General features: G+C 43.3%; 1 protein-coding gene across 7 annotated transcripts in view; it reads right to left on the reverse strand.

The window, feature by feature from the left end:
* The window catches only part of GTF2I (general transcription factor IIi), a 114,425-nt gene that overhangs the window by 73,974 nt on the left and 17,317 nt on the right, over positions 1 to 23,134 (reverse strand). For all 7 annotated transcript variants that reach the window (XM_055292782.2, XM_055292779.2, XM_055292780.2 and 4 more), the window contains exon 2: positions 1,278 to 1,381. In XM_055292782.2, the coding sequence (XP_055148757.1) occupies positions 1,278 to 1,381 (104 nt within the window). The remainder of the gene's footprint in view (positions 1 to 1,277; positions 1,382 to 23,134) is intronic.

Below are 23,134 nucleotides of genomic sequence, written 5' to 3' on the forward strand. Positions count from 1 at the left end.
TAATCCCCACCTCCAGAAGTATTCCCCTGTGTACGCACAGCCAGAATCACTTTTAGGTGGTAGAGTATTTACTGACTTTTACTAAGTATATTTCTATGAAATTAAATATTCTTTTAAAATGTTATAGAGTATATAGTATTCCATTTAATGAATATACCTTGAATGATTTACTGATAACATTATTTAAAAGGTTGGTGATTCCAATTTTCTCCCCTAAAAATAATACCACCATAACAACCTAGGAACAAAATATTATGGGCATCCTTTTTTTTTTTTTTTTTAAGACAGAGTTCCGCTCTGTTGCCCAGGCTGGAGTGCAGTGGCGCAATCTCGGCTCACTGCAACCTCCACCTCCTGGGTTCAAGCAATTCTCCTGTTTCAGCCTCCCGGGTTACTGGGACTACAGGCACACGCTGCCACGCCGGCTAATTTTTCTGTATTTTTAATAGAGATGGGGTTTCACAATGTTGGCCAGGCTAGTCTTGAACTCCTGACCTCAGGTAATCCACTGGCTTATGCCTGTAATCCCAGCATTTTGGGAGGCCAAGGTGGGTGGATCACCTGAGGTCAGGAGGTCGAGACCTGCGTGACCAACATGGTGAAACCCTGTCTCTACTAAAAATACAAAAAATTACCCGAGCGTGGTGGCACACACCTGTAATCCCAGCTACTCGGGAGTCTAAGGCATGAGAATCACTTGAACCCAGGGGGCAGAGGTTGCAGGGAGCCGATATCGTGCCATTGCACCCCAGCCTGGGCAACAAGAGCGAAACTCTGTCTCGAATGAATGAATGAGTGAATGTGATGTGAAAGGCTTAAAGCCATAACTATTATTCAAGAAGAAAAACTACTCATTGGTTGGGGCGGTGGTTCACGCCTGTAATCCCAGCACTTTGGGCGGCTGAGGCAGGTGGATCAAGAGGTCAGGAGTTCGAAACCGGCCTGGCCAAGATGGTGAAACCCTGTCTTTACTAAAAATACAAAAAATTAGCCGGGTGTCGTGGCAGGCACCTGTAATCCCAGCTACTCGGAAGGCTAAGACAGGAGAATCGCTTGAACCCGGGATGTAATGGTTGCAGTGATCTCACCACTGCACCCTAGCCTGGGTAACAGAGCAAGACTCAGTCTCAAAAAAATAAAAAAATAAACAAAATAAATAAATAAAAAGTACTCATTAAAACTAAAAACCATAAAATTCTATCTTCCACAAAAACAAATCAACGTTATCTACAGCGCAGGCCTACCCAACTACAGAATGATGGAACAGAAGGCCTCACCATGGACTCGAGAGCTGACATGAGGAATGTCACCACCATCCTGCTCTCCGAGGACTCCTCATCTTCAACGGGCAGGGTGGACATTGCAACTTGGGCCATGATCCCTGTGCAGGAGAAGTAAGAAAAAAGTGAGTGGTAGAAATCTGGTGTCCTGAACCCACAGCCAAAGCTGTGAGGGCCCCTCACGGGCTGCCTAATTTACAGTTTTCTTGCTCTAGAGACAAAATAAGGCTCAGAAACTAAGTATTTGACTTGCCCCACACCCTCATAAGATAAAGAATCTATCCCCTAACTTTCTATATATTGTTGTTTCCAGAAAATTGGGTCAATATCACACCCCAAATAAATCCAGGTGGCACCCAGATTCAGTGAAATTTCTCCCAAGTAAGAGCAAGAGGAGGCAAGGCACTTTACAGCCCAGTGACGGACAACCACAACTCAGTACAGGAAAGAGGTGCCAAGCCCTCTTCTCCCCTGAACATCCTGACACAGAAAAGAGTGGGTGCAGTGGACTGAGGCTGAGTGGAGAGAAGTTTCTCTTCTTACTAAGAAAACAGATCACAGGCATCAACTAACATGTAAGATTCTTTATAATACAGCATATTCTGCCCAGGCACGTTGGCTCACACCTATCATCCCAGCACTTTGGGAGGCTGAGGCAGGAGAATCGCTTGAACCCAGGAGGTGGAGGCTGCAGTGAGCGGAGATCACACCACTGCACTCCAGTCTGGGTGACAAGAGCAAAACTCCGTCTCAAAAAAACAAAGCAAAACAAAACAGAAATGTAAATTTTATGTTATGTATATTTTACCAAAATAAAATGAAAACAATACACCATATAAAAACATACTGGCCAGGCGTGGTGGCTCATGTCTCTAATCCCAGCTCTTTGGGAGGCCGAGGCAGGTGGATCACCTGAGGTCGGGAGTTCGAGATTAGCCTGGCCAACATGGCAAAACTCCGTCTCTACTAAAAATACAAAAATGAGCCAGGCAGGGTGGTGGGCGCCTGTAATCCCAGCTACTCAGGAGTCTAAGACAGGGGAATCGCTTGAACCTGGGAGACGGAGGTTGCAGTGAGCTGAGATCACGCCATCTCACTGGAGCCTTGGTGACAGAGTGAGCCCATCACAAAAAAAAAAAAATTATGTATATTTTACCAAAATAAAACCAAAACAATACACCATATAAAGACATACTAAGATGGCAAAATCTAAAGCAAATTTCTAAAACTGAAATACTAAAAAGGTTTTCTGTAAATAGCATGCAAATTAGATGCCTATTAAAAATTGTCCCTTTTAATTTAGTTGAATTAATTCTACTTTTAGGGAGCTATTGAATAATTATATAAACTTAATATGGAAAGATAACTGAAAAATTTAAAAATTAAACACTGGAAACAAGAATAGTAACTGTAAAAACATAAATTAATTTACTGACAATACCCAAGTATTCCTTAACTAAATCCCCAGGGTTCTGGAGAACGTGGACAAGCAGTTGAGGAGCTGTCAGCAGAAAACTGTTATGCCTAAAAATGTCAGTAAATCTTTTCCCTATTATTCAAGAGGATGCTCTATTTCCCTATTATTAAAGACTGTGATCTAGCTTTATCTGTTACCATGTGAATTAACTGCTAGCCCAGATTACCCATCAACAGGTAACGAAGCATACATACTTAGGAAGTTGCACTTTATAATAAAAACCATAATCCACTGGGCATGGTGGCTCATGCCTATAATCCCAGCACTTTGGGAGGCCGAGACGGGTGGATCTCCTGAGGTCAGGAGTTCAAGATCAGCATGGCCAACATGGTGAAACCCTGTCTCTATTAAAAATTCAAATTAGCCGGGCATGGTGGCACGCACCTGTAATCCCAGCTACCTGGGAGGCTGAGGCAGGAGAATCGCTTGAGCCCAGGAGGCGGAGGTTGCAGTGAGCCAAGATTGTGCTGCTGCACTCCAGCCTGGGTGACAGAACGAGACTCCATCTCAAATAAATAAAATAAATAAATACAAACCATAATAAAAAATAATTGACACTTGGCCGGGCACAGTGGCTCAAACCTGTAATCCCAGCATTTTGGGAGGCCGTGGCAGGTGGATCTCATGAGGCCAGGAGTTCGAGACCATCCTGGGCAATGTGGTGAAACCCTGTCTCTACTAAAAATACAAAAATTAGCCAGGCATGGTGGTGTACTGTCTGTAATTCCAGCCACTCAGGAGGCTGAGGCACGAGAATCAATTGAATCCAGTAGGTGGAGGTTGCAGTGAGCCAAAATCACGCCACAGCACTCCAGCCCGAACAACAAAGCAAGACTCTATCTCAAAAAAAAACAAAAACAAAAACAAAACAAACAAACACTTAGCCCCATATATTTGAACAAACAGAAGCAAATCTGATTCCCAAAACAAGATTCCCTGACTAGAGACGGAATTAAAAGCCGTATCAAGCAAGTGAATAGGTAAATTACAGAAATCATTTGGCCTAACAGCCTAGGTCCCATTCTTCTTCTCTTGGATAAGACTAAGTGAATTTGTCTGGTTTTCTTTCCCTCTCCCTCTCCCCCAAGTCTAAGTAAATTTGCATTAAAATGTGGCTTAGGCGAAATGGACAACAAAGGCATATATGTTTCTCTAATTAGACATTTGCTTAGCATACACTTTCATTATTTCTGAAAATTCATGGTATTTCTTCATAATCTCACTTTTCCTTTAATTCCCCAGTGAAAGAAAACAGAAATGTGTTCTCATTTTACAAATGCAGTGATTTGTCAAGGTCATATAGCCACTATCACAGTCAGAACATGAAACTAGGGCAATTTTCTGCCTACTGCTGTTACCACTTCTTCTCATCTTTAATCGCCATAAATCTGCTATCAAGTCATCATGAGGCCGGAGAATAGGGTCTGGAGGCAGGGAACCTAAGGCCAATTCATGCTGACTTCCTGGAACTAAATCAAAAGGAAAACCCCAACTTTCCACACCTAAGTAACAAAAGGATGGGAGGCTACTCAGTGTGCAAACCACCACCCTCACTTTTTCTGTGTCCCAGATGGAAAATTGAAAGTATCTCTGATTGGTTACTTTCTGCAACCAATCAGACGTTTGCACAGGAGTGTAACTTTGTAACTTCACTTCAGCCTCTGATTGGTTCCTTCCTGCAACGAATCAGACTGACTGCGATCAAGTCTTTTTTCCTTTTTTTTTTTTTTGAGATGTAGTCTCCCTGTGTCACCCAGGCTGGAGTGCAGTGGCACGATCTCGGCTCAGTGCAAGCTCCGCCTCCCGGGTTCACGCCATTCTCCCACCTCAGCCTCCCGAGTAGCTGGGACTACAGGCGCCCGCCACCACGCCCAGCTAATTTTTTGTGTTTTTTAGTAGAGACGGGTTTTCACCATGTTAGCCAGGATGGTATCAATCTCCTGACCTCACGATCCGCCCGCCTCGGCCTCCCAAAGTGCTGAGATTACAGGCGTGAGCCATCGCGCCCGGACTCTTTTTTTCTTTTTTTAAGACGGAGTCTAGCACTATCGCCCAGGCTGGAGTGCAGTATGACCTCTCCTATCTGTCATGACACATCAAAACTCAGAGGTCTCCCAATAAAAGAGGCCGTGAAAGAAAAAAAAAAATTTAAACCTGGTAAAATGAGGACATTTTGCTTTGCGCTCATAAGGAATGCAACTAGGCATGATTTTTAAGTTTTTTTTTTTTTTTTGGTTGGGGGAAGGAGTCTCGTTCTGTTGCCCCGGCTGGAGTGCAGTGGCACAATCCTGGCTCACTGAAATCTCCAGCTCCTGGGTGCGAGCAATTCTTCTGCCTCCCGAGTAGCTGGGATGACAGGTGCCCACCACCACACCCGGGTAATTTTTTTATTTTTAGTAGAGATGGGGTTTCACCACGTTGGCCAGGCTGGTCTTGAGCTCCTGACCTCAGGTGATCCGCCCGCTTCAGCCTCCCAAAGTGCTGAGATTACAGGCATGAGCCACCGCACCCGGCCTAATTCTCTATTTTTAGATGCAACACTATCTTTTTTTTTTTTTTTTTGGAGACGGAGTCTCGCTCTGTCACCCAGGCTGGAGTGCAGTGGCGCAATCTTGGCTCACTGCAAGCTCCGCCTCCCGGGTTCACGCCATTCTCCTGCCTCAGCCTCTCCGAGTAGCTGGGACTACAGGCGCCCGCCACCACGCCCGGCTAATTTTTTGTATTTTTAGTAGAGACGGGGTTTCACCGTGGTCTTGATCTCCTGACCTCGTGATCCGCCCACCTCGGCCTCCCAAAGTGCTGGGATTACAAGCGTGAGCCACCGTGCCCGGCCTAGATGCAACACTATCTTTGCTTAAACAATTTAATTTTCCTTTAGTTGTAACCACGTATTTATGACATAATTTGCTCATTCTTTTGTGTTCCTGCTGTCCTCTGGTGACAAACTGTTTCTGTTTGCTAAAATTTTTTTCTTGAAAGGCATTTTCACTGGAATAGAAACCTGGGTTGACAATTATATTCTTTCAGCACACTAAGGTTATTTCATTATCTCTTGGTGTCATTATGTTTTGGCTTCCATTGTCGCTATTGGGAGGTAATCTACAGTCTCTTTTTAGGTGATTCCCATCCCTACTCCTGCTGTTTTTAAGGTTTTCTTTGTCTCAGATGTTTTCTACAGTTTCACTATGTATTCTAGGTGTAGATTTTATTTTTATTAAACATGTCTGTCATTCACTGGGCTTCTTGACTATGGAATGGTATCCTTCAATGTGGAAAACTCTCAGCTATTATCTCTTTAGATTCTGCCCCATTCTCTATCTCCTATCCTAATGGGACTGACATTAATGTATGTTAGTCTTCACTTTATCCTTTTAGCTTCTTACCTTTTTTTTACTTTTTCTTCTCCATACCAAACAATTATTTCTTCTGGCTTAACTTCCATTTCACTAATTCCTTCTTCATCTTTTTATTCTGTTGTTAAAACACCTATCCGGTTTTAAATTTTGTTTGTAACTTTCATTTCTACGATTTCTAGTTACTGCTAAGTCATATTTTATAGTTTCCTACTCTCTAAGGAATTTCAAGATTGTCATATTTCTTTTAAGGTAACGGGGAAGTTATTTTATAGTCTCTGATAATTCCAAATCTCAAGTTTTTGCAGGACTATTACTGTTGTTCCTAGTGGTTCTTACCCTTATGCATGGTTCTTATTCCCTTGTATGCCTAATTATCTTAGTGAGTTAGTTATTTTACATGAAAAAATTCCTTATAATCTTAAGCCTAGGGTGATGGCAGCTTCCTCCAGGTGTCAAGAGACAACACCTGCCTAGAATCACTCTAATCCAAGTTGGAGACTTGGTTCCTTGGCCCACCCAGTAGAAGTTAACCCAGGCCACAAGTAAGGATGCAGACTATTCTGAGTCTCTCACCCCACAAAGCTTTCAAAACTCAAAGTCAAGTGGTGAAATGTTTGCCTTCAGAACAAGAGCAATTCTCATTTCTGTCATCTGACTTCCCATAACACAGCCCTTCAAGTTTTCTCTACTTTTCAACTTTCTGGTGTTTTCACGAAAGTTTTGTTTTATAATTTTATAACACTGTTGCTTGTTTTCAGTAAGAATAACTAACCTCACCAACTCTGGGAACCATACCTTCCATATCCTTTATTCTCAAGAACAATTTATGAATTAGCCAGAACTACTTTAGATTGTGAGGTTACCAATTCCCGATTCAAACAAGATCAAGTACAAAAGAGAACTTTTATTGCTTCATTTAATTAATTAAGTCTAAAGGTTATACTGGCTCCACATATAGCTAGATCCAAAACCACAAAATAAGTCATTAGAATTCTCTCGGCTTAAGCAGAAGGGTGTCCTCCCTAAGGCAGACCTGACAGCCACATGTGCCTTCATGCATACCACATTCCTGTCCTGTGATCCCAGAGGCAGAGAACTATCACATCCTCCCATTACCTTTTTTTTTTTTTTTTTTGAGACGGAGTCTCACTTATCACCCAGGTTGGAGTGCAGTAGCACAATCTCAACTCACTGCAACCTCCACCTCCTGGGTTCAAGTGATTCTCCTGCCTCAGCCTCCCGAGTAGCTGGGATTACAGGCATGCACCACCACGTCTGACTAATTTTTGTATTTTTAGTAGAGACGGGATTTTGCCATGTTGGCCAGGCTGGTCTCGAACTTCTGACCTCAGTTGATCCGTCTGCTTTGGGCTCCCAAAGTGCTAGGATTACAGGCGTGAGCCACTATGCCCAGCCTTCCCATTACATTTTGTGTAAAAGATCTGGGCATGTGTGTCATAAGCCTACCCAAATCCAATTACTGTGGCTGGTCAGAAGATGACACGGGATATACTGTGATTAAACAGACACACAAAAAATAACAGCTATGTGAGCCTGCTATACCTTCTTTCCCATTTTTTTTCTTTTTTTTTTATTTTTGAGACAGAATCTTGCTCAATCGCTCAGGCTGGAGTGCAATGGCACAATCTCGGCTCACTGCAACCTCCACCTCCCAGGTTCAAGCGATTCTCCTGCCTCAGTCTCCCAAATAGTTGGGATTACAGGCGCCTGCCACCACACCCAGCTAATTTTTGTATTTTTAGTAGAGATGGGGTTTCGTCATGTTGGTCAGGCTGGTCTTGAACTCCTGACGTCAGGTGATCCGCCCGCCTTGGCCTCCCAAAGTGCTGGGATTACAGGCGTGAGCCACTGCGCCCAGCGTCCCATTTTTTCAATCTCCTCAGTTCTTCTATTCTCAACGTTTTTTGACTTCACCTTTTGTTTCCCTGATTTGATTTTAATTCTCCTTCATGAGTTTCAAAGATGAACTCAAGTGGCCTGTTGCTGTTTCATTGTTTATCTCTGATTCTGGTTGGCTACTGTATATGTGATGCCTTCTTTATCTCTGAAAACAGACTCTAGCCATTGTTTGAAATCCTCTTGAGTTTCCTGTTGGAGATCCATTTCAGGTATTAGATTTATCTGTGTCCTTGCTGTTCTGATTCATTCTTCCTCAAAATAAGCCAATAACTAATTCCATAAAATTTTCTTTTTGACTGTACTTCTGCTTTAATTATCTGATTCCTTGCCATTAATACAAAACAGCACACAACAACATTTGGTTTTGGGTTTTATGAGACAAAGTCTCACTCTGTTGCCTGGACGAGTACAGTGGCACCATCACTGCTAACTGCAGCCTCCACCTCCTGCGTTCAAGCGATCTTTCCACCTCAGCATCCCTACTAGCTGGGACTACAGACTTGCAGCACCACACCCGGCTAATTTTTTGTATTTTTAGTAGAGCTCTCACTATGTTGCGCAGGCTGGTCTCGAACTCCTGAGATCAAATGATCCTCCCGCCTCAGTCTACCAAAGTACTAGGATTAAAAGCATAAGCCACTGCACCCAGACAAAAAAAAATATTTCATAGTGAGTGAAAGGAAGAACGCGCTTGAAGATTTTTACAAACCTTATCATTACCCTAATAAAAACTGAGGTTCTTAATATTTTTTATGATGCTGTTCTCTGAAATACTTCTGAACTTTCAATACATTTCTGCTTCAAAACAAGGTTCCAGTCAGACTGGTAAGTGGTGAGGCGCTAGAACACTCTTTTATTTAAATTATATTCATGCCCTATTTCTTTCTCATGTTTATATATATATATATATATATATATATATATATATATATATATACACACACACACACAAATATATATATAAATATATAGGCCGGGCGCGGTGGCTCACGCTTGTAATCCCAGCACTTTGGGAGGCCGAGGCGGGTGGATCACGAGGTCAGGAGATCGAGACCACGGTGAAGCCCCGTCTCTACTAAAAATACAAAAAAAAAAAAAATTAGCTGGGCATGGTGGCAGGCGCCTGTAGTCCCAGCTACTCGGAGAGGCTGAGGCAGGAGAATGGCGTGAACCCGGGAGGCGGAGCTTGCCGTGAGCCGAGATTGCGCCACTGCACTCCAGCCTGGGCGACAGAGCGAGACTCCATCTCAAAAACGATAATAATAAAAATAAAAATAAATAAATAAATATATAAAAATTACATGTATGTGTATATATAAGTTTTTATTTTGAGATGGACTCTGGCTCTTGTCACCCAGGCTGGAGTACAATGGTGTGATCTCAGCTCATTGCAACCTCCACCTCCCGGGTTCAAGCGATTCTCCTGCCTCAGACTCCCAAGTAGCTGGGATTACAGGTGTCCGCCACCACCCAGATAGTTTTTCTACTTTTAGTAAAAATGGGGTTTCACCATGTTGGCCAGGCTGGTCTCGAACTCCTGATCTCAGGTAATCTGCCTGCCTCGGCCTCCCAAAGGGCTGGGATTACAGGCGACAGCCACCGAGCACAGCCTACAGTTAGTTCTTTAACAAGGGACTAGAATCCCTCTCTGAATTCCAAATTGCCTCTTTACAGCCAGGTGTGGTGGCTCACACCTGTAATCTCAGCATTTTGGGAGGCCAAGGTAGGAGGATCGCTTGAGGTCTAGAGTTCAAGACCAAACTACGTTTTTAATGCATAATAACAATCAAAGGATGGCAGGTTTTAAAAACAGAATCAACACAAGGTAAATAATTAGACAGTGATTGCAACTATAATACTACACAGTCTTTCAGCAGAGAATTAACTGCCACTTACCATAAATGAACTGACTGAAGCAAAGTATAATATCCTTTTCATTAGAAAGCAAAGATGATAGTGGACACTGAACTTTCTGTATCAGCATCAGTCACATTCTAAGAAAATAAGGGATTTGGTTAAAATATATATGGAAAATATGGCAGTGGCTCATGCCCGTAATCCCAGCATTTTGGGAGGTCAAGTCAGGTGGATCACTTGAGGTCAGGAATTCGAGACCAGCCTGGCCAACATGGTGAAACCCCATCTCTACTAAAAATACAAAAATAAGCTGGGCGTGGTGGTGGGTGCCTGGAATCCCAGCTACTCAGGAGGCTGAGGCAGGAGAATCCCTTGAACCCGGGAGGTGGAGGTTGCAATGATCCAAGTTCACGCCACTGCACTCCAGCCTGGGCAACAGAGTGAGACTCCATCTCAAAAAATTAAAAAAATTTTAAAAATATAGCTGGGCGCGGTGGCTCATGCCTGTAATCCCAGCATTTTGGGAGGCTGAGGTGGGCAAATCACAAGGTCAGGAGTTCGAGACCAGCCTGGCCAACATGCTAAAACCCCCACCTCTATTAAAAATACAAAAATTAGCCGGGCGTGGTTGCGCATGCCTGTAATCCCAGCTACTCAGGAGGCTGACACAGGAGAATTGCTTGAACCTGGGAGGCGGAGGTTGCAGTGAGCCGATATCGCACCACCGCACTCCAGCCTGGGCGACAGCGAGACTCTGTCTCAAAAAAAAAAAAAAAAAAAAAAAAAAAAAAATATATATATATATATATATATATATATATATATATATATGAGTAGGTTACAGACTGATTCTCTAGGTGGACACATTACTTATGTCACAAAACACTGCTTCCAGGTACTGTCAGGCAAACTATCTCCTTTAACAATGAAAGACAGCCCTGAATTTAGACAATGGTTTAAATTAGTAAAACCTTGACTTGCCACCTAAAAGAATGAAGACTCAGTCTCAACGAAGGTGAAATGGATTTAAACTGATGAGAAACACCAGGCCCATTATTTTATTTTCTTCTGCACAAATTTCTGCAGGCTACTATTTTTACTTGTAATAAGCAATGAAGATCTACACTGCACCTTTACTTAAGGAAGGCGAGATAAACTCAAGACTGCAAAAATCAGTAACTTTCCTAACTCAATGTTTTGCATTCAAACAATAATCACTAAACCCCCAGATTCTTAGATGAATAAAAACTGAGAAAAACCTTCAAAATTAGCTAAAATAACTGCCACTAGGATATTGTCCCTGGAAGACAGTATTTAAGACAGGTAATAGTATTCAATTCTGTAATTATTCAACAGGCTTAAGAGTTTAAAAAAAAAAAAAAAAAAGGCCGGGCTCAGTAGCTCACACCTGTAATCCCAGTGCTCTGGGAGGCCGAGACAGGAGGATGGCTTGAGCCCAGGAGGTGAAGGCTGCAGTGAGCCATGATGACACCACTGCACTCCAGCGTGGGTGACAGAGTAAGCCCCTGTGTCCATTAAAGAGAGAGAGAGAGAGAGAGAGAGAGAAAGAATACTTTTACCAGAGAAATTTTCCATCCAAACATAAGTTTTTGACCCCCTATTCCAAAAAATGGACTACAGAGGTGAGTCTGCAGTACTGGTGGATGCACTTCTGCCTTGGCCAGTATTTCAGGGAAGTTCTCTCTTTCTTGGTTTTCTGGTGTCTTCCAGCTTTCCAGTTGTCTTCATTCTTTGAGATCTAGTCTCCAGTTATCTTTTGTATAAGAGGAAAAACTGTAAAACCCAAATTTACTTTTTTTTTTTTTTTTGAGACAGAGTCTCACTCTGTCGCCCAGGCTGGAGTGCAGTGGCTCCATCTCGGCTCACTGCAATCTCTGCCTCCCAGGTTCAAGCAATTCTCCTGCCTCAGCCTCCCGAGTAGCTGGCATTACAGGTGTGTGTCACCACACCCGGCTAATTTTCTTTTTTTTAGTAGAGACGGGGTTTCACCATGTTGGCCAGGCTGGTCTTGAACTCCTGACCTCAGGTGATCTGCCCGCCTCAGCCTCCCAAAGTGCCACACCTGGCCAACCGACTCATTTTATTAACAGCCACTAAAGCCAAGTTTCAACAAAATTAAGTGACTAATGGCATCATCATATTCTTGAATGTATACACTAAGAAACATCTTCAGTCAGTAGAATAAAATGAATTCATGTATCGCTTAATGCTAAGGGAAAAATTAGTGACATCTCAAACTTTTAAAAAGTAATTTCTTCAAAACAATGAGTGGTAAGAAAAAGTTAAAATTCATCAAGTAAAATGTTATATATTTTGTCCTAAAATGGTGCTTAAAATAAATCCAAAAGATCTAATACTAATAGTTGAATCAGCTGACTTTATTCTAAACCAGGATTCAGTTGCATTAAAACTAGTTTAGTTTATCATGTAATACTACATTTTGGCAATCTTTTAGGCCGCCTAAATCTTTTTATCTCTGTAACTGTTGGGGTTTTTTTCGGTTTTTTGTTTTGTTTTGGTTTTGTTTTGGAGACGGAGTCTCACTCTGACGCCCAGGCTGGAGTGCAGTGGCGTAATCTCGGCTCGCTGCAACTTCCACCTCTTGGGTTCAAGCAATTCTCCTGGCTCGACCTCTGGAGTAGCTAGCATTACAGGCACCTGCCACCACACCCAGCTAGTTTTTTTTTGTATTTTTAGTAGAGACAGGGTTTCCCCATGTTGGCCAGGCTGGTCTTGAACTCCTGACCTCAAGTGATTTGCCTGCCTCAGCCTCCTAAAGTGCTGGGATTACAGGCATGAGCCATCACGCCCAGCCAAATTGTTGGTATTTAATATTTCCATGTTCTCCCTATAATTATTAAGTACTAAAAGCCAAAACTAAAATCTGTTTTTCAGAAGGAAATTTATTCATCCCTAAAATGTCAGTATACATTTAATATAATCAGTTCAGATTGTAAACACAGACTTTGTAAATGTCTTAATGATTTCTATTTAATTTTTTTTTCTGGACATGTGGTTCACACTAAATGTCTTATTTTTTTCAACATACTACCATTTGTTTTAATTACGTCCACTGAGTAGCTTCTATAGAAAATGTGCTTTGTTCGGGTTTTGGTTTTTGTTTTGTTTTGTTTTCCAGATAAGGGTCTCTCTATGTTGCCCAAGATGGCTGCAAACTCCTGGGCTCAAAGGATCGTCCTACCTCAGTCTCCCAATTAGCTGGGACTACAGGCATCTGCCACCATGTCTGGCTATAGGAGATGTGTTTTCAATTTTTGTTTTAATGAGAACATGTTTAAGGTAGTTTGCTGACCCTATCAGTTTGTCTTTCGAATGACAGCAAAGAAATTAACTTCATATCTTGTTATGTTTATTATAAATGGTCGACATCTGCTTGACACAATTTACAAAATGGATCTTTTTATAACCTAAGAACAGCTGATAACTAAAGACAATGTAAATTGCCCAAGATCACAGAATTGCTAAGAATAGAATCCAGATCTATCCAACTGACTGGATGTCCTCAATTCCCCATTCTCTGTCTTTTTTATTTTGTTTGTTTTAGACGGAGTCTTGCTCTGTCACCCAAGCTGCAGTGCAGTGGCATGATCTTGGCTCACTGCAACCACTGCCTCCCAGGTTCAAGTGATTCTCCTGCCTCAGCCTCCTGAGTAGCTGGGACTATAGGCGCCCATCACCATGGCCCAGCTAATTTTTCTATTTTTAGTAGAGACGGGGTTTTGCCATATTGGCCAGGCTGGTCTCCAACTCCTGACCTCTAGTGACCTGCCCACCTCGGACTCCCAAAGTGCTGGGATTACAGGCGTGAGCCACTGCGCCCAGCCCCCCATTCTCTTTCAAACCACACTATACACTGTAAAATTTAATCAGATTTTAAATACTTTTCAAATTCCATTATCTACAAATTTAAACTTTAGAAAAACATTAAGTTTTCAAGGGCTTAGATAACAACTATAATGGTATTTAAGTCTATGAACTGACCTTCTGCCCCCACCAAAAAAAAACAGCCTCTCAAAGAAATAGGATTCCTCAAAACTAAAACGAGATCTTTTCATTTTCCCAAAGTATTGTACCACAAAATACTAGTTCATAGCTACTTTTCTTCTTTTAAAAATATTCATTCTTTTAAAAAAAAAGGAGAACATGGCACACCCCATCGTAACCAAGTCATCAAAGTTAACACTAGTCTCCAGACAGACAAACACCATGTCCCACCCAACAAAATGCAAGGAAAACATGGATATTCCTGCTCAAAATGCTTAACCTCAATATAAGCATGAGGAAGCACTGGACAAACCTGAGTTAAGAGATATTCTATAAAAATGCCTCTAGTCTTCAAAAAGGTCAAGGGCATGAATGAAACTCAAAACACTGAAGAACTGTTTTAAAATAAAGTATATTAGGCCGGGATCGATGGCTCACACCTGTAATCCCAGCACTTTGGGAGGCCGAGGTGGGTGGATCACCTGAGGTCAGGAGTTTGACACCAGCCTGGCCAACATGGCAAAACCCCATCTCTACCAAAAATACAAAAATTGGCTGGGTGTGGTGGCAGGTGCCTGTAATCCCAGCTGCTTGGGAGACTGAGGCAGGAGAATCGCTTGAACTGGGGGGAAGAAGTTGCAGTGAGCTGAAATGGTGCCACTGCACTCCAGCCTGGGCGAAAGAGTGAAACTCCATCTCAAAAAAAAAAAAAAAAAAAAAAAGTGTATTAGGGCATAGTGGCTCATGCCCATCATCCCAGCACTTTGGGAGGCTGAGGTGCGCGGATCACCTGAGGTTGGGAGTTCAAGACCAGCCTGACCAACATGGAGAAACCCCGTCTCCACTAAAAAAAAATGCGAAATTAGTTGGGCATGGTGGCGCATGCCTGTAATCCCAGCTACCTGGGAGGCTGAGGCAGGAGAATCGCTTGAACCCAGGAGGCAGAGGTTACAGTGAGCCGAGATTGCACGATTGCACTCCAGCCTGGGCAACAAGAGCGAAACTCCGTCTCAAAAAAGTATATTAGAGAGGCAAGGAAACTGGGTGGAAATATGATCCTGGATTACAGTCTTGCAATAAAGGACATCCATCACCAAAACGATGGGCAGAACTTGAATGCAAGTCTCTGCGTGAAAGATACGTGAGCAAGTTTTGTTTATTTGCTGTTCTTGCAACTATTTTCTAAGTTTAAAAGTGACTCAGGCTGGGCGCCGTGGCTCACCCCTGAAATCCCAACACTTTGGGAGGCTGACGTGGGAGGGCTGCTTAAGACCAAGAGCTCGACACCAGCTTGGGCAACAGAGTGAGATCCCTTCTCTACCAAAAATTTAAAAAGTATCCAGGTGTCGTGGTACACGCCTGTTGTCCCAGTTACTCAAGGAGCCTGAGGCAAGAGGATCACTTGAGCCTAGGAGTTCGACGCTGCAGTGAGCTATGACCACACCACTGCACTCCAGCTTGGGAGACAGAGCAAGACCCTGTTAAAAAAAAAAGTCAGATCACTAGCTGGTTTATATTAGTTGTACATTTTACCTGCTTTTTAAATTCATAGCTATTTTTCTTCTTTTAAAAATAGTTTTTAGGCCAGGCGCGGTGGCTCACGCTTGTAATCCCAGCACTTTGGGAGGCCGAGGTGGGCCTCACGAGGTCAAGAGATCGAGACCATCCTGGCCAACATGGTGAAATCCCGTCTCTACTAAAAATACAAAAATTAGCTGGGTGTGGTGGTGGGTGCCTGTATTCCCAGCTACTTGGGAGGCTGAGGCAGGAGAATCGCTTGAACCTGGGAGGTGGAGGTTGCAGTGAGCTGAGATCACACTACTACACTTTAGATTGGTGACAGAGCAAGACTGGTCTCAAAAAAAAAAAAAAAAAAGAGGCCGGGCGTGGTGGCTCACGCCTGTAATCTCAACACTTTGGGAGGGCGAGGCGAGCCGATCACCTGAGGTCGGGAGTTCGAGACCAGCCTAACACAGAGCAATCTTGTCTCTACTAAAAATACAAAATTAGCCATGGCCGGGCGCGGTGGCTCACGCCTGTAATCCCAGCACTTTGGGAGGCCGAGGCAGGCGGATCACGAGGTCAGGAGATCGAGACCATCCTGGCTAACATGGTGAAACCCCGTGTCTACTAAAAATACAAAAATTAGCCGGGCGCGGTGGCGGGCGCCTGTAGTCCCAGCTACTCAGGAGGCTGAGGCAGGAGAATGGCGTGAACCCGGGAGGCGGAGCTTGCAGTGAGCCAAGATTGCGCCACCGCACTCTGGCCTGGGAGAAAGAGCAAGACTCCGTCTCAAAAAAAAAAAAAATTAGCCAGGCATGGCTGCGCATGCCTGTAATCCCAGCTACTCGGGAGGCTGAGACAGGAGAATTGCTTGAACGTGAGGGGCAGAGGTTGCAGTGAGCTGAGGTCAGATCACACCATTGCATTCCAGCCTGGGCAACAAGAGTGAAACTCCATCTCAGACAAAACAAAAACAAACAAATCCAAAAACCACATAGCAGTTAAGAGCAGGAGTTGTCTGGCTGCCTAGTTTTATATTAACACTGTCCCTTACTATATTTTTCAGATTAGTTAGCCTTATTTTTCTCAACTTTAAAATGGGATCATAATAGTGCCTACCTCACATCTCAGGATTGCTATGAGGATTAAATATGTTAATGCAGGTAGCACTTAAAACAGTAAACTCAGCTGGGGGCAGTGGCTCAGGCCTGTAATCCCAGCACTTTGGGAGGCCAACCGCAGGCAGATCACGAGGTCAGGAAATCGAGACCATCCTGGCTAACACGGTGATACCCCATCTTTACTAAAAATACAAAAAATCAGCTGGGCGTGGTGGCACGCGCCTGTAGTCCCAGCTACTAGGGAGGCTGAGGCAGGAGAATCGCTTGAACCCAGGAGGCAGAGGTTGCAGTGAGCCGAGATCGTGCCGCTGCACTCCAGCCTGGGCAACAGAATGAGACTCTGTCTCAAAAGAAAAAGACAAAAAATCCCAGTAAACTCATAAACTCTCAAAAAATGTCAGTTATTGTTGTTGATATTGTCTTCAGTATTCTAGTCCAATCTCCAGCTCTGACATATCCTCCAACAGAGAGCTTCCTGTTTACTGTATATAATATCTTAGAAAAGATAAGTTCACCAGAGACTACACTAGACCTGGAATAGGCAGGACTTCTGTATGCCTTGCTTATAATGAACAATACTTCAATTCTAAGAGTTTATCTCCATAGGCTTACTAGGTATTTTCCCAAGGAAAATAAATTAGGTCAGCAATTCAGAGGCTCTGTGTTTTTTTTTTTTTTTTTTTGAGACAGAGTCTCACTCTGTTGCCCAGGCGGGAGTACAGTGGCGCAATCCTGGCTCACTGGAAACTCTGCCTTCCTGGTCCAAATGATTCTCCTGCCTCAGCTCCCGAGTAGCTGGGATTACAGGGGTGCACCATCACTCCTGGCTAATTTTTGTAATTTTAGTAGAGACGGGGTTTCACCATGTTGCCCAGGCTGGTCTCAAACTCCTGAGCCCAGGCAATATTTGTGCGCCTCAGCCTCCCAAAGTGCTGGGATTACAGGCGTGAGCCATCGTGCCCGGCCAGAGGTTCTGTTTTACAAATATTTAATAGCAGGATATAAACTATCACAATTTATATTAATGTATATTAATATATACACTTCAGCAGACAAGAAATAGAGCCAAAGAACCCATTTTAGTTCATTTGACTTTAATTTTTAACATATATATATATATATATATATATATATATATGGCAAGTACTTCCAAATAAAATAAGAAATCCCTAAGCCAAACCTTTGATCAGGATTGATTTTTAAATCAAGACTTTGAATTTTTTTTTTTTTGAGACACGGTCTTGTTCTGTCATGCAGTGGCAGGGACATGGCTCATTGCAGCCTCAACCTCCTGGGCTCAAGCAATCCTCCCACCTCATCCTTCATAGTAGCTGAGACTACAGGAATGCACCACCATGCCTGGCTAATTTTTTTGATTTTTTGGTAGAGACAGGGTCTCACTATGTTGCCTAGGCTGGTGTCAAACTCTTGTGCTCAAGCAGTCCTCCCACCGTAGCCTTTCAAAGTACTGAGATTACAGGCATGAGACACCATGGCCAGCCGGCTGTGAAATTTTTCTAGGGGTGTATGCAGACATTTTAAGATACTAAATTGTTAATTTCTATCTGCTGAAATAAAGCTGGCATTTACATCAGTAAATAACAAACATCCCTCAAGAAAAAATAAAATAAATTTGAAGGGTTAAGATTTGAAATGATTTACAACTGTGTTGTATTCCTACTTAAAGCTTTATAGTATGGTGACCCCATTAAAGAAAAAAAAGCTTCAGACAGCTAATAGCTAAATTTGACTTTTTTAAAAAGCCAGGTGAAGGAAAGAATGACAAAATAATAAAGAAAGGATCTAGCCAGGTACAGTGGCTCATACCTGTAATCCCAGCACTTCGGGAGGCCAGGGTGGGCAGATCACCTGAGGTCAGGAGTTCAAGACCAGCCTGGACATCATGGTGAAATTCTGTCTCTACCAAAAATACAAAAATTAGCCAGGTGTGGTGGCACACACCTGTAATCTCAGCTACTTGGGAGGCTGAGGCAGAAGAATCACTTGAACACAGGAGGGGGAGATCATGCCACTGCACACCACCCTAGGCAACAGAGTGAGACTGTCTCAAAAAAAAAAAAAAAAAAAAAAAAAAAAAAGGATCTGCCCAATCAGTGGATGACAAGTTCAGCTCTGAGTTCTGAGTTTCACAGTAGCCAAAACAACATCCTTAAAAAACAAACAAGGAAAAATCTTAACCAGCTATTCAGAAAGACCTATTTTCCTTGCACCACAGTTTAAGACACCATTTTTGCATATGTATTAATTATACTTTTAAATTGATAGTCCAGATTTTTAAACAGCAGCAGCTTGCTCTGCCAACACACATAAAGAATGTGTCCTTTTGACATGACTCCAAATTTAAAACTCAGTTGGATTTGGAAAAACCATTTGGAAGAGAAAATGAAAATCAAGTAGCTATTATCTAAGGATCCATCTTTACTTTGTTCTTGAGGTGTTTTTTTTTTTTTTTTTTTTGAGAAAGAGTCTCACTCTGTTGTCCAGGCTAGAATGCAGTGGCATGGTCTCAGCTCACTGCAACCTCCGTCTCCCAGGTCCAAGCAATTCTCTTGCCTCAGCCTCCCGAGTAGCTGGGACTGCAGGTAGATGCCACCACACCCGGCTAATTTTTTGTATTTTCAGTAGAGACGGGGTTTTACCATGTTGGCCAGGATGGTCTCAAACTCCTGACCTCAGATGATCCACCCACCTCGGCCTCCCAAAGTGCTGGGATTACAGGCGTGAGCCACCCGCACCCGGCCATTTTTACTTTTTTAAAAGCACTGTTCACAGAAGGCAGGCAACAGAGCAAAGCTATTAGGAAGGTGAGCTTTGCAATCAGGCAAAAGTTCTGAATTCAAGTCCTGTCTCCAATCTTATAGGTGACGCTGGGATTCTTTAATCCCAAATTTACTAGTCTGGAAGATGACAATAGTCTGCATACTTACCTTACAAAGTTGATAATGCATCAGAATGCATGTCAATTCTTAATAAAAGAATTATTTAATAATTATTAATAAAGCGCATCACAAAAGCATTCAGTGAATTGAGCAAGCATTTATCATTTAAACTTCACTAAAATAGTTATTTTAAAAATATATGTACATATATCTATTAATTTACATAAAAACTCACCAAATCCAAGCCTGGTAAATTGAAAATAGCTTATTTCCCAACAAACTGCATTAATTATCACTGCTAAATAAAATAACCTATTTTCTGAGAGAGCAGGAAAATTAATGAGACAAGTGTCAAAATAAATAACTGCTTTGAAATGACGTATGTGTACCTTTTAAGGCATCTGAGCATGAACAACTGCTTATGTCAAATTTACTCCTCAAAGATCGTTTTAAAATTTAACTTTAAAAAGTCACCTTGGCCGGACACAGTGGCTCACACCTGTAGCGCCCGCACTTTGGGAGGCCGAGGTGGGTGGATCACAAAGTCAGGAGTTCGAGACCAGCCTGGCCAATACGGTGATACCCCGTCTCTACTAATAATACAAAAATTGCTGGGCGTGGTGGCATGCGCCTGTAGTCCCAGCTACTCAGGAGGCTGAGGCACGAGAAGAGCTTGAACAGGAGGCAGAGGTTTCAGTGAGCCGAGATCGTGCCACTGCACTCCAGCCTGGACAACAGAGGGAGACTCTTTCTCAAAAAAAAAAAAAAAAAAAAAAAAAAAAGTCACCTTCCAGCTGGGCGCAATGGTTCATGCCTGTAATCCCAACACTTTGGGAGGCCGAGGCGGGCGGATCACTTGAGGTCAGGAGTTCAAGACCAGCCTGGCCAACATGATGAAACCTCGTTCTCTACCAAAACACACAAAGATTAGCCAGGCATTGTGGTGCACGCCTGTAATCTCAGCTATTCAGGAGGCTGAGGCACCAGAATCGCTTGAACCCGGGAAGTGGAGGTTGCATTGAGCTGAGATTGTGCCACTGCACTCCAGCCCGGGAGACAGAGCAAGACTGTCTCCAAAAAAACAAAAAAAAAAGTAAACTAGTCTGGATACACAAACTAAACTAAAAGATTCTTTATCCTGAAGCTCTCAACAATGTCATTTGCCCATGCCAGTATTTTCCAAGAAACACGCTGTGTTCTGAGGCCTCATAGGATGAGGCCGTCAGTATGCTGAATAAATGAATAAATAGTTACTGTTCCCGACGAGATAAAAGATCCCTTCTTTTGGGCCGGGCGTGGTGGCTCACACCTGTAATCCCAGCACTTTGGGAGACTGAGGTGGGAGGATCACTTGAGCCCAGGAGTTTGAGACCAGCCTGGGCAACATAGCAAGATCCTGTCTCTATAAAAATAAATTAATGTATTTTTAAAAATTTAAAAGATCCCTTCTTAACCTGGTACGGTGGCTCACATATGTAATCTCAGCACTTTGGGAGGCCAAGGCAGGTGGATCACGAGGTCAGAAGTTCGAGACCAGCCTGGCCAACAAGGTGAAACCCCATCTTTTCTAAAAACACAAAAATTAGCCAGGCATGGTGGTCGGCGCCTGTAATCCCAGCTACTCAGGGGGCTGAGGCAAAAGAATTGCTTGAACCCAGAAGTGGAGGTTGCAGTGAGCCAAGATCACGTCACTGCACTCCAGCCTGGGTGACAGAGTGAGACTCCATCTCAATAAATAAATAAATAACTATGATCTCTAAGGACTGTGTATGGAAATGAGATCAAAACACAAGCAGGAATTCTCAAAAGCATAGAACCTATACAATCAGAAAACTTCCTAGGTTCTGTCTGCTAAACAGGGTTCTACATAACCAGTTATATTATGGACCAAACTCTTCATCATGCTCCACTTTTCCAAGTACACCATAATATAATTATATATACTTCTTACACACACACAGACACACACACACAGACACACACACACACACAATGTGCTTTGCCATGCTACAAAACAAAAACTCCAAAAACCACAAAAAGGATTAAATAGGGAGATTCTAACACACAGGTGAACTTGATAATATCCTGCATTCCAGCCTGGGCAACAGAGCAAGACCCTGTCTCAAAAAAAAAAAGTTCTGGACCACTGAACTCTACATACACTTAAAAATGGTTAAGACTGGGTGCAGTTGCTCACGCCTGTAATCCCAGCACTTTGGGAGGCCAAGACAGGTGGATCACGAGGTCAGGAGATTGAGACCATCCTGGCCTACATGGTGAAACCCCATCTCTACTAAAAATACAAAAATTAGCTGGGTGTGGTGGTGTGCACCTGTAGTCCTAGCTACTCGATCGGCTGAGGCAGGAGAATCACTTGAACCCGGGAGATGGAGGTTGCCATGAGCCAAGATGGTGCCCCTGCACTCCAGCCTGGCGACAAAGCAAGACTCCATCTCAAAAAAAAAAAAAAAAATTTTTTTTTGTAAAATCAGGCTGGGTGTGGTGGCTCATGTCTCTAATCCCAGCACTTTGGGAAGCAGATGCAGGCAGATTGTTTGAGCTTAGGAGTTTGAGACCAGCCTGGGCAACATAGCGAGACCCCCATCTCTACAAAAAATAAAAAATCAAGCCAGACGTGGTGGCATGCACCTGTAGTCCCAGCTACTCAGGAGACTGAGGTGGGAGGATGTCTTGACCCTAGGACACGGAGGTTACAGAGAGCCAAAAGCATACCACTGCACTCCAGCCTGGGCAACAGAGTGACACCCCATCCCTTCCCCCACAAAAAAAAGGTTAAAATGGTAATTTTTGTGTTAAGTATATGTTACCACAATTTAACAACAACAACGACAACAAAAAAAACACTACAACGAACAACTCCAAAGAAAGGCATTCACGGTGTAAATGGAAGACACAAATTTATTCTTCATAAAGGAACAAATTCATCTTACAGGATTTTCTTTTTTTTGAGATGGTGTCTTGCTCTGTCGCCCAGGCTGGAGAGCAGTGGCAAGATCTCGGTACACTGCAACCTCTGCCTCCCAGGTTCAAGTGATTCTCGTGCCTCAGCCACCCAAGCAGCTGGGATTACAGGCACCTGTCACCACTCCCAACTAATTTCTGTATTTTCAGTAGAGACGTGTTTTTTTGTTTGTTTGTTTTCCTTGCGACATAGTCTTGTTCTATGGCCCAGGCTGGAGTGGAATGGAGTGATCTTGGCTCACTGCAACCTCCGCCTCCAGGGTTCAAGTGATTCTCCTGCCTCAGCCTCCCAAGTATCTGGGATTACAGGTGCGTACCACCACGCCTGGCTAATTTGTTTTTGTTTTTTGAGACGGAGTCTCGCACTGTCACCCAGGCTGGAGTGCAGTGGCACGATCTCAGCTCACTGCAACCTCCGCCTCCCGGGTTCACGCCATGCTCTTGCCTCAGCCTCCTGAGTAGCTGGGTCTACAGGCGCCCGCCACCACGCCCGGCTAATTTTTTTTTTTTTTCGTATTTTTAGTAGAGACAGGGTTTCACCATGTTAGCCATGATGGTCTCGATCTCCTGACCTCGTGATCCACCCGCCTTGGCCTCCCAAAGTGCTGAGATTACAGGCGTGAGCCACTGCACCCAGCCAATTTTTTGTATTTTTAGTAGAGATGGGGTTTCACCATGTTGGTCAGGCTGGTCTCAAACTCCTGACCTCAAG

The sequence above is a fragment of the Symphalangus syndactylus genome, chromosome 9 (assembly GCF_028878055.3).
Source record: "Symphalangus syndactylus isolate Jambi chromosome 9, NHGRI_mSymSyn1-v2.1_pri, whole genome shotgun sequence".
In the NCBI taxonomy this organism is placed as follows: domain Eukaryota; kingdom Metazoa; phylum Chordata; class Mammalia; order Primates; family Hylobatidae; genus Symphalangus; species Symphalangus syndactylus.